This window comes from Notolepis coatsorum (assembly GCF_963971535.1).
Source record: "Notolepis coatsorum genome assembly, chromosome: 19".
In the NCBI taxonomy this organism is placed as follows: domain Eukaryota; kingdom Metazoa; phylum Chordata; class Actinopteri; order Aulopiformes; family Paralepididae; genus Notolepis; species Notolepis coatsorum.
The window spans coordinates 64,826,296-64,838,578 of NC_140183.1; the positions used below are offsets into that span (position 1 = coordinate 64,826,296).

Here is a 12,283-nt window from a genome sequence, read left to right on the forward strand (position 1 = left end):
GAGTCGGAGACAGACCGAGGGCTTGTCCATATTTTTAGGTTTCAGGGCATTTGGAAGCGTTTGTGTGTGTATGTGTGTCATGAGTGCGCACATTCAATCAGTCCTGAGTGCACACATTGCACAACATTATATGCTGTTGAGGAATCCCTTCGGTTGCCCCCAACAATAGCGTTAGTTCACACCCAGCTGAGAGGCCAAAGGCTACAGCCCCCACCCTCTCTCTGCTTAAGATCAATAAGTCTCTGCCTCTTCTTGAGTGTCTCCTATAGCTGGCCAGAGGTGAGCACTCCTCTCAGCCGACGCTCATTTAACCCACATGTCATTTGTATTGATTGTTTTTACTATTAAACCTATTTGGATCAGAAGATCTGTCTACGATATGATCGACGAGTCTCGTTTCCACCATAGTATTTAAATGTATGAGAGTGACGAGAGGTAAGAGAGGAGAGGAGGCGTTACTCTGAGGGACAGCGGACGGGAGACGTGTCCTTACCTTGAAGAAGCCCTTGCAGCCCTCGCAGGTGCGCACGCCGTAGTGTTGGCAGGCGGCGTTGTCTCCGCACACGGCACAGGTGCCCTCCCCCGGGGGTCCGCGGGGGGGCGGCGAGGGCAGGCCGTCCCCCCCTAGCAGGGGGGCGCAGGGCCCCAGGGCCAGCGAGCGAAAGGCCAGGCTGCTGCCCCCGGCCCCGCGGTGCAACTGGTACATGTGCTGCTCCAGGGGCGCGCCGTGCGGGTGGGGCGTCGAGGAGGAGGAGGAGGAGTTGCGGACCAGGCCCCCGCCCAGGCCCTCGTACCCGCCGACGGCGCCTCCGCCATGGGGCGGCGAGGGCTGGTAGAAGTGGGGGAAGCGGGGGACTTGATGGAGCCCGTGTCCAGGCCGGAGCCCAGGGAGTGGGGGTGCGACGGAGGGGCCAGGGGGTGCGGGGCGTCATCCCAGAGGAAGGAGGACCCCGGCTGGGGCGGCAGGGACGGGGTGGTGGGCGTGGAGGGGGGCGACTGTTTAAAGTACATGGAGGACGACGACATGGCCTCCAGCGGCAGGGCGGAGGGGTAGCTCTCCTCCTCCTTCTTGATGGTGGGCCGGTGCGCGGGCATCTGGTAGAGGCAGGAGGACTTGGGCTCGTAGCTCCCCTCCACGAACACATTGAAGCTGGGCAGGGAGGTGGTGGCGGCCGCGGAGATCTCGCCCCCCCCCAGGTCCAGCTTGCTGTAGTCCGGAGTCATGAGGTCAGAGCCGTAGCTGTCTCCCTGGTAACCAAAGGACTGGCCGGAGTAGGCAGAGCCGGGAGGGACGGGCCCGTACTGAGCCTGCACACAGGGCATGTCTGCAGGCACACAGATTACACACAAGGGGTCAGAGGTCAGCGGGACAGCGGCACCTGGATATACACAATAATCCATTTTAATCTTTGGTATTCCAAACGCATCGATGCTTTCATTCGGTGTGTGTGTGTTAGTAGACAACTACGACACTCATTAGTCAACCAGCGGGGGGAGATGGGAGTGATGTGTTAGCCAGTCGTTGATTCGAACACAAAAGCGGGACTTCAAGGCAGAGATTGCTTTTATGAACTAGAGATTAGGTACCAGATACTGTATGTCTTCAGATACTGTCGAAATAATCATTAGGATGACAACCGTCTGGCACCGTATCACTCGATAAAGGCAATCTCTACCTCCATACCTACAGGCCAGCACATGCACATCAAGGGTAGTGCTAAAAAGGGTTCAAAAGAACAAACTGTTTCGATACGAAATACTGCACAATCATGTCAGCTGTGTGGGTTTCGTTTTGTAACGTTACGAGCGTTTCCCCTTCTGAACGCACCCCTCCTGTGTTCAGCAAGCGTGAGTGTGAAGGACTTCGAGCAGGTCTTTCCTTTGTCGTTTACCTGGTTTCCTGGTTTTAAACTTACTACACTGAGTTGTGTTGCGTTGTGTAGCTAACGCAAAGGTTTGGTAGGACAGACAACACACTCACATGCGCGCGCACGCACACACACACACACACACACACACACACACACACACACACACACACACACACACACACACACACACACACACACACACACACACACACACACACACACACACACACACACACACACACACACACACACACACACACACACACACACACACACACACACACACACACACACACACACACAAAGGCCTCCAGTCCTCACACACACGTTTCAGTTAGAGAAGCGCGTAGAGTTCATCAATGCACGGTTCTGCAGGAAAGCAACCAAGCAAGACCCAGTCTGTTCTACTGTCCACTGCAATCACACTCTGTGTGTGTTGTGTGTGTACGTGTGTGTATGTGTGTTTTTTGGCCTACTTAGTTTGAGGATGAAGCAGATGAGGTGGCTTTAAATAATAAAAGGACTCCCACAGTGGTGCTGGACCCTCCCACACACACACGCACGCACGCACGCACACACACACACACACACACACACACACACACACACAGACAGACAGACAGACAGACAGACAGACAGACAGACAGACAGACAGACAGACAGACAGACAGACAGACAGACAGACAGACAGACAGACAGACAGACAGACAGACAGACAGACAGACAGACAGACAGACAGAGAAGCATCATTCAGGCCTTTAGCCTAACTGACGTAGACCCCAGTTTGACTGGCTTTTACTTGATGCATGGCTTTTGCTGTGATTTAACTCAGTACTTAACAGTAGCAGGCTTCCATCTCATCTGAGGGTTTACTAAATGGTCTGTCATCACTCTCCCGTTACATAACATGGTTCACCTGTGTGCGTGTGCGCGCATGTGTGTGTGTGTTTGTGTGTAATCAATCGTGAGTGCCACAGCGCACCAAGGGTTGGTGGTGTTTGCTCATCGTTCTCTGGCAGGGAACTGTCAACAGTCCCATTGACGCCCAGCGCGCGCTCTGCCGTAATCGCCCCTGTTCCCCCGCGCGTCATATGTATCTAGTCAAATACGGGCCGCGTTAGTCCCGCGCCCCTCCCTCCCCCGGGTCCTCTCCTCTGAGAATTCTAACAAATACTTTCATCCCCCGAATAACAAACGACTGCCTGTCTGAGGAGGATGGGGCTGCATGAAACTCTGCATGTTAATTTATTAGATTCAATTGATCAATTTGATTCGAATAAAGAATTAAATATAAAGAATAAGGTATTATTTTCCGCCAAAATCACAAGCCTAGACACATAAATCAAATCATCAACAATAATAATATTAATGATTTCTGAAAATACAACATTTGTGGTAAAAAATAATAGCCTGTGAGAAGAACCGAGCCTCAATAAATGTCATCCATGGTAAAGGCAGGCTGAATGACACATTCATTAGAGGGTTTTAAACTACAATCTAATCATACCTGAGGGTAGCCTGCTAGCTGTGGGCTCAAGCAGAGTGAGATGATTCAAACCATTAATTAAAACAGACCAGAATCAATATAAGGAGAGACACTCGTCTATCTGTCACGGTGGTGTGTTTTTATTTATCCTTTCATCCTCACCGCGGGACACGTGTGTCTTATCGTGGCGCCGGACACGGGGGTCGAGGTCCCGTTGACCTCCGTAACGTGGCGTCTAGAGCTTTGGGTGGGCGAGGGAGCGCCGGAGTCAAGGCCCGGTCGAGGCACCTGCGTCTCAATGTCGTCGAGTTATTTTGTGTGCGTGTGTGCGTACGCTTTTTCTCTGATGACCTACAAGTGACGAGCTCTCCCACCCACGTGAAAAACACACGCGTCACGCGTCACAGCAGGGCATTATAGGGCACGCGAGCTATTGCCACATCATAAGGAACCAACCACAGGATGAGAGAGAGAGAGGGAGAGAGAGAGAGAGAGAGAGAGAGAGAGAGAGAGAGCGAGAGAGAGCAAGAGAGAGAAATAAAGAGAGGTAGAGAGAGAGAGAGTGAGAGAGAAAGAGAGAGAGAGAGGTAGAGAGCGAGAGAGAGCAAGATAGAGAAATAAGGAGAGGTAGAGAGAGAGAGAGAGAGAGAGAGAGAGAGAGAGAGAGAGAGAGAGAGAGAGAGAGAGAGAGAGAGAGAGAGAGAGAGAGAGAGAGAGAAAGTGAGAGAGCGAGTCTTAAGTGATGGGGGACTCTCGTCGGTGATGATGAACGCTGTAGTGCCTGTGGTTTTGTGGTGGGCAGGCAGAGCCCGGGGGATGAATGTCTCTGGAGCCGTGGCTCAAGTCCATGACAGAAAGAAAGAGGCCGTCATCTCTCACCAGTCCTGTACTGTAACGAGCATGTGCGCAGGAAAAGGGGCCCTGTGCAACTTTTGTCATAAAATGCCCCCCTCCTGTGTTTATTCACTCTGCTTTTGTACGTGGACAAAAAGGATGTTTTGAAGCGTGTTTTAAAACGGCAACGTGATACCCATAAGAGGTCTATATACCTGACGAGTGTTTCGCCGGCGGGCCTTGCCCTAAAAAATAGTATGTCCTGATCCTGCTCCCTGTATAGCTGGATGTGTAATAAAAGGAGAGAGGTGTGAGGAGAAGAGGACTGGGTGGAGGGAGGAGAGAGAGAGAAAGGCAGAGAGGACATTGCAAAGAACAAAAACGATTATACCCGTTGACCTCTGAGACGCTCTAACGCACGTATAGGCCTACAGTGTGTGTGTGTGTGTTTATGTGTGTGTGTGTGTGTGTGTGTGTGTGTGTGTGTGTGTGTGTGTGTGTGTGTGTGTGCAGTCACGCGTGCAGGCATGTGTGTGTTTGTAATATTTTTTTCTTTTTACTCAAGGTGTCACCTGCCATAAAGTCCCATATGTGGGCTATGAGCACAGTATCACCAATGCTGTAAAAACAGAACACTGACGTGTATATATTCTACCAACATATGCCCCTATCTCAGCTACACACACACACACGCGCACGCACGCACGCACGCACACACACACACACACACACACACACACACACACACACACACACACACACACACACACACACACACACACACACACACACACACACACACACACACACACACACACACACACACACACACACACACACACACACTTTTGTAAGGGTTGTTTTTGCAAACACTGCATCTTCTTTATCATCTTTAAGCTTTATACATTTGATGTACAAGCAACGAACACAGACCAGTGAGTGTGCACCCCCCCCCCCACACACACACGTATATATTAAATAGATTAAGAGTTAGATCTTTTTTTGTCTCTAAAGTAAAACGGTAGAAAACCTTCCATCACCATGAGGCCAGCCCATTTTTCTTTGTTGCACATGCAAGTGTATGCATGTATGTGTGTGTCTGTGCGCATGTATGTATGTTTGTGTGTGTGTGTGTGTGTGTGTGTGTGTGTGTGTGTGTGTGTGTGTGCGTGCATATACATATGTCTGTGTGTGTGCACATATATATGTCTCTATGTGTGTGTGTGTGTGTGCACATATATGTCTCTGTGTGTGTGCACATATGTCTGTGTGTGTGTGTGCACATATATGTCTGTGTGTGTGTGTGTGTGCACATATGTGTGTGTGTGTGTGTGTGTGTGTGTGTGTGTGTGTGTGTGTGTGTGTGTGTGTGTGTGTGTGTGTGTGTGTGTGTGTGTGCGCGCAGTGAGAGGACAGACAACCCAAGCAGCGTTAGACAGTGAGACACAGGTAGCGTGTAGTGGGGGGACGGGGGGCGGTCTCTAACCTCGAGGAGTGCATTTCAACTGGACAAAATGCAGCTGTTCCAATAACTGAGCGCGCTTGTTCATTGTCAGAATGCCATAGATCTAACAAACAAAACATGAAGTGCACACGTAAAAATACACACAAAAAACAAACACACATCCTGTGGTATTCAATGATTTTCGTATTTCAATGAATTATGAAATAGGTTGAATCTATAGTGGCCATGCGATGAGGAGACAGATTTTTTAAGATACTTCTGTTCACACTCGCGCACGCACGTGCACGCACACACACACACACACACACACACACACACAGTTATATGACTGCTGTTTTAGATAATTTAACAGAAAGTAGCCGTAAGCCTCATAATCACTACCAGTTCAAGACAGAAAATAATCAACCTACTCTTATTAATTTGTCTCTTTCTTTTTGTTTCAAAGGGTTCAGAAGACGTGTAACCTTGTTGACTCATTAGACGGGTCTACATCTGTGACTTATTTGATTTCTCTCCCTGCTTTTGTAGCCTTTGTGCCTGATCTCTCAGAAGTTTCTATTTCTGTCAGTGTATCTCCAGATTGAAATGTCAACATGGTCTGCGCCTGCCTATACCGACACACACACACACACACACACACACACACACACACACACACACACACACACACACACACACACACGCACACACACACACACACACACACGCGCACACACACACACACCGACACACACACACACACACACACACACACACACACACACACACGCACACACATGCACACACACGCAATCTAATTTCGATTCATGATATGAAGAATTTAGATAAACGCCTAAATTGTTACTATTTTTATTTATCTTTACTCTTACAATAATTTCGGCTAAATTATGAGACAGCTCTTACACCTACATTTTGGATCCATTGGCCTACGTGTATCTATATATATTTGTTTAGAGAAGAAAGCAGAACAAAACGACTACATCGAATGAAAGCAAAAGGAGAATAATGTAAGCGAAACTATAGCAAAAGCTTCGATCAAGACTATTGGAGAGACGGTGGGCAAAGGGGGGCCGCTGCCTATACACACTGTACCTGGTGGGAGAGCTTCGCGCTGAATGGTGCTGGGTGTCCGGGCTGGAGGGCTGGCGTGTCTGCGGCTGGGATGAGTCTCTTGGAGCGGAGAGGATCCGGAGGACGCCGCGGAAAATCTGTACGACGGCCGGGACTCTGAGCTCGGCAGCGCGCGCTCTTCCGAACCAGGGTCTGGAGGGAGAGACGCACGAGTTACAGCAACCTTATAATGCAAGGACAACTTTGAGTCCCGCAATATGAAGAGAAGTGTGTAAAGTGTTTTAAAAAAATAACGACAATGGGAAATCAACCAAAAATAAATAAAAATATAGGAATTATTATACACAAAGTACAACATGCCATAAACACAAGATGAATCATGGCAACGATCAGTGGAAAATCCATAGACTCGCTAAAAGAAAAAGAAAAATAGGCATATATTAAAATAAAATTCAATGTTTGCAATAAATTCACATTGGACGCATGGTAATGGGGAAAATGGTAATTGTGTTCATATCCGAATGACATATTTAAAGTTTCCTTCGAAAGTCACCTGCTCTGGAATCACGCCATTTCAACCCTTTTATTGTAATGGAAAATTGCAATTAATCAAACTAAACATCCAGTCAATAAAATAGATTATATAGGCCTGTATAATTGTATACAGCGTATAAATAATACAGACCTGCAAAGGTATAACCTTTAAATGTTGTCTGAATCAGTGCCTATAGACAATAGCTTTTCTTGGAGTGTTTCTTGCTTGATTACCTCCCAATTCGTTTGGCCAGGGTTCCTCCAGAGTGAAAGAAGGTGTGAATTCTACTAAAAAGTTCGACCACAGAATACAATTCCGTGCGCTTCTGTGGACCGGAGCGCACCTCTGACGGAGGATTTCAAAGCCCCGAGCGCCCCCTCTCTGCCACACGCATTCTCCCCGTGACACAGACCTCTACTCCGGGTACTCTGTAGTGACCAGCCCTCCTCGCAGCGTTATCATCAAGACGTAATGAGCCACACCATTGTAATGCATAATAATAATATAACTGATATAGTACAGACCCTGACCTGCACCTTGATTACACTGCCTACTTGCTCATATAGTCAGATTATATTGTGCACTACCTTTTTTTTTTTTTTTTTTACTTTTTACTTTTTTTTTTTTTTTTTTTTTTACAATTTACTATAATTGTATTGCCTTGCCTGTATTGTCTTCTACTATTACCATGTCCATACCTGCACCTCCCCTCCCCCATGCTGCCTGAACTTCCCCATGGGGGTCAATAAAGCCTATATCTTATCTTATCAGACGTTAGCCTATACAGACACCTGCAGCCAGCTCCCCTGAATCTGTGTCACTGTCCACCACCAGCAGCACTTTGTTGATGTACTTTTTCTCGAAGCTCTATATGTTTGTCAAAGGACAACATGCCCCAAACGTCTAGGCATATTCTTATTGCGAGTCATTTTCCATGCAGGCCCCATTTGACTCAAATATAGACTATCTCTCTAGTGTAACTTAAACTTCCATATCTGCAATTTAAATTGTTGTTGTTGTTGTTGTAATACAATTATTAAATCACAATTGCTAACATTTTGATTTTCTTTATGTAAAGTGGAATATTTGTTCTGTTGAGAGAAAAAAAATCCCCTCTCTCCCTCTGCCTTTTCTCAACCGACCGGTGGGTATTGGGCCGCCCGCACCGGTAACCAGGAGAACGGCACAGGAGCTGTGAAGCACGCGCCCTGGAGCGCCGGTAGCCCCCGGTAGCCCCTCGCGCCAATAAGCCAGGCAGCGCGAGGCTTCCAGCAAACAGAGAGAGAAAAGAAGGGAGATAAAGGGGGCTGGAGAAATATACAAGTACAGTAAATTAGCCCCGAGAGTGAGCCTGTCAGAAGTGTGTGTGTGTGTGCGTGTGTGTGTGCGTGTGTGTGCGTGTGTGCGTGCGTGTGTGTGCGTGCGTGTGACTAGAAAGAAAGAAAGAAAGAAAGAAAGAAAGAAAGAAAGAAAGAAAGAAAGAAAGAAAGAAAGAAAGAAAGAAAGAAAGAAAGAAAAAACTTTCTGGAAAAAATATAAAAAACTTAGAAGTTGCTTCTTCTAAGCGCAAAATGACACGCATACTTGGTCGAACATGGATTTCAGAGAGTTACCATTTTTAATATGGCTTTATCTGGTTGTGTTTCCTTCGATTAATGGGAGAGAAGCTGCTGTGTCCTCCTCGCCAGTGTGACGGCTGACATTTACGGCTGGCCACCGGTCGGTAGACAGCTCACACTCCATTGAGCCATAGGCTATGAAATCTGTTTGGAAAACAATCATCACCTTTTTATATGTAATCCCCATGCCTGCTGAGTGCCAACCAGAGAATCATGACATGGCAATCGCGTGCTTTTTAAAATACACTGGCTATAATTGCCATTTATGTTACAATATAAGGTCTAGGGGGGGGAAAAGTCACAATTCATCGTAATCGGGGTATTTGGGACACACACACGCCGCACACGCGTGAAGGACACTGTGTCTTAATTATAAACCACATAAATGGGAATAATGTCCCCCCTAAAAAAAGATGATTTGAGACAAAACCCATGGAATCGCATGAATCGCAGGAAATTAAATCATAATAGCCTTTCCGCCCAACCTTGTCCACTCCCAGCGCTTGTCTGAATGTAGGTTATATACTATGGACTCATCAGGCGTCCGTACTCCCCTATACTCACTGTGAGAGTGAGAGGCATCCCGTTTCCATGACAACCAGAACGAATATGATACCTTCCCAGACCAAATTAAATTCAAATTCGGCTCCATCTGCCCTCGGTGACACCATGCACACGCACACAGCCCCTGTCTACCGGCAACACAGCGGGCAATATCAACAGGTTATATAGCCTATACGCGGAAAGTTGAACAGACCCAAGGACAAAACGTCTAAATGTTTTATAATAGGAATAATTAGGAACACAGAGTAGCCTACGTTTTAGTCCATAGTCTGTTTTTACCCCCCCCCCCCCGGTGTAAAATAATCCCATTACGAGCTCCATAGAATATCAGAGAAAGTCATTCATTCGCAGATGTCAACCCAAATGACTTACTGGTTTGCTGTAGCGATTCCGTCTTTACATGTGGTAATAATAACCTCGCATATAGAGTACCCTGTGTATATCCAGAACAATCACCAAAAGTCAAAATAGTTGTAGAAAAAAAACAATAAATATTGGAGAAGAAGAAGAAGCAGCAGCGCAAAAAAAAGTTTTTTGTTTTCTTTTTCTTTGTGTCCTTTTCCCGTTTTGTCTAAAGTAAAGTAGAATAGACTCCCGTGTAAGAAGGAGTGCGTTGCGTCGGATCCCGTGAGCGTGTCAGTGATGATGCTTGCGAATGTGAAGTTGTAACGCGCGGGTTTGTTTATGTGCGCGGTCTGAGGGAGAAAGTGTAATAGAGCATTTATGTGCGCCTGCCTCCACATAGAGCGGCTGGTATGCGCTACGTCAATGTGACGCCATGGGAGAGGTGACGTCACTCGCCGTAGAGCTCCCTCTTCTCCGTACAGTACTAGACACATAAGCCGTGTGCCAGAAAAAGGGAGAGCGAGGGAGGGAAGAACAGAGAGAGAGAGAGAGAGAGAGAGAGGGGGAGAGAGAGAGAGAGAGAGAGAGAGAGAGGGTGCCAGAGAGCAGATTTGGTTTTATGGTTGCATGAGAGAAGGGCGAGGAAAATCCAACGGGCGAACTTGCACTTCTAAATGAGAGCGGGAGAGAGAGAGAGAAAGAGAGCGGGGTTCTGAAGTTTTAATAGTTTAAATAGTCTCTTCAATGAGATACATACCATCATCTTCGTAATAATGAGGTGGTATCTAATCATACGTGAATAAGTGCACTGAGAAGGTGGCACGTGTCAAGGTGTTGCGCAGGTGACAGGTGAACGGTCTGTTTTTCCAAACCTTGGACCAAACACTGGATGAAGGCGTTGCCAGATTCTTGTCCCTTTCACACCGTTTCTGTTTCTGGTCATTTTCGTACAGCTACTGTATCATCACTGGGAAGAGAGGAGACAGGAGGCGCACAGTGAAGTGTACAGCATGTTCTGGAAGACTCTGCAATTCTGTTGAATATGTGTCCCCCTGTGGACCAGCTAATACAACATCTATAATAATGGGGGCGGAGAGAGAGAGAGAGAGAGAGAGGGAGAAAGCGAGAGGGCGAGAGGGAGAGAGAGAGAGAGAGAGAGAGAGAGAGGGAGAGGGAGAGGGAGAGGGAGAGAGAGAGGACTCACACAACATTGATTCTCCTCAATTCAGAATATTTCCCTTAGAGCTGCTATACTGTTTTCTTGACCCCCCCCCCCCCCCCATTTTTGATGTTTTGTGTTTGAAAGTCAACAGTCTGTTTTGTAGTGGACTCATGTGCATTAAAACAAGTGGGCTGAAATCATTGACAGAAACATATAGAAACCTTACTGACAATGTACAGTAGATTGTCAAGTATACACAAACTACAACTCTGAATTGGTTCAGTTACACTAGTTAATAACTTGTAATGGTATAACTTATGTTCTCCTATAGGTTTACCATGCCCCTTGCACGTCTGAACCTAGGAAGTATGTTGTGACAATGTTGTACATATAACTAAATACCAGGCATCTCACGTACACTATGAATTGAAAATGGGGGACCCTGATGTAAACAAGACAAACGTCTTTCTCTGGTCTGCACCCCCTTAACAATTGTGTGTATTGAGCCATACTGTATTGTACCCATTCTGCAATCTGTTAAATACAGTTTTCATTCATTCAACGTTAAGGTTATGGTGGGGCATGAGGTCGCCAACGATGGTTAACTTAAGGTAAGGTAACTAAGGAGTGGGTTGTTGTTAGAGATGCCTGGTTGGAGCCCCTCTGACAAAACCCCATCAGACCTGAAGAGGGGCGTGGTTAATTTGAGCAGACAATTAGCATACCTGAGGTACTGTTGAACTTGTTCCATAGGTACTGTTTAACTCTATACGTCGTTGATGTGTCTCTACATTGATTCTGTAAACTTGTACAAGTGCATGTACGTGCATTGTAGGAGAGAGTGGTGTGTGTGCCTGGTCCTGATCCGAATGGAAGTATAGGCAATAGAATTATTATTAAAAGAAAATTGTTACCCCCTGTGTCTGGGTTGGTCACCTCCGTCTTGATCTCACCTTCATCATCACCAGGTGTGTGGCGCTATCCTCGTAAATACACCGCGTGGCTCGAGCTCCTGGCGTGGTCGGCAAGCTCAAAATTAAACGAGGCTCCTCGAGCCACTGAGAACAGTACATGAACGACAGCCAATCACGAAGCGCGTTGGCCACGTTCTAATTTTGACCAATGATCGTCTGCCGAAGGCGGGGTCAGGCCTTGACGCACTGAGGCTCGTGATTGACGCAAGCGCTGTGTCTAAATTTAGCACTGGGCGAAGAGGCAATGTGAGATAGCAGAGAAACCCATTCATTGTACCGGGGCGGGCCCGACTATTTAGAGATGCGATTGTGATCCAGCCAAGCCAAATATAGTCGTAGACAGGTATTTTTAGCATA

At 47.1% G+C, this 12,283-nt stretch overlaps 1 protein-coding gene across 1 annotated transcript in view; it reads right to left on the minus strand.

The window, feature by feature from the left end:
- nr4a3 (nuclear receptor subfamily 4, group A, member 3) overlaps positions 1 to 7,551 on the minus strand; it is a gene marked incomplete at its 3' end in the record, with an annotated part of 16,807 nt that extends 9,256 nt beyond the window's left edge. Inside the window, 4 exon segments of the mRNA XM_084336680.1 lie at positions 494 to 855; positions 858 to 1,325; positions 6,749 to 6,919; positions 7,496 to 7,551. Of these exon segments, the coding sequence (XP_084192806.1) occupies positions 494 to 855; positions 858 to 1,323 (828 nt within the window). The 5' untranslated portion in view covers positions 1,324 to 1,325; positions 6,749 to 6,919; positions 7,496 to 7,551.
- Positions 7,552 to 12,283: the final 4,732 nt, after the last annotated feature.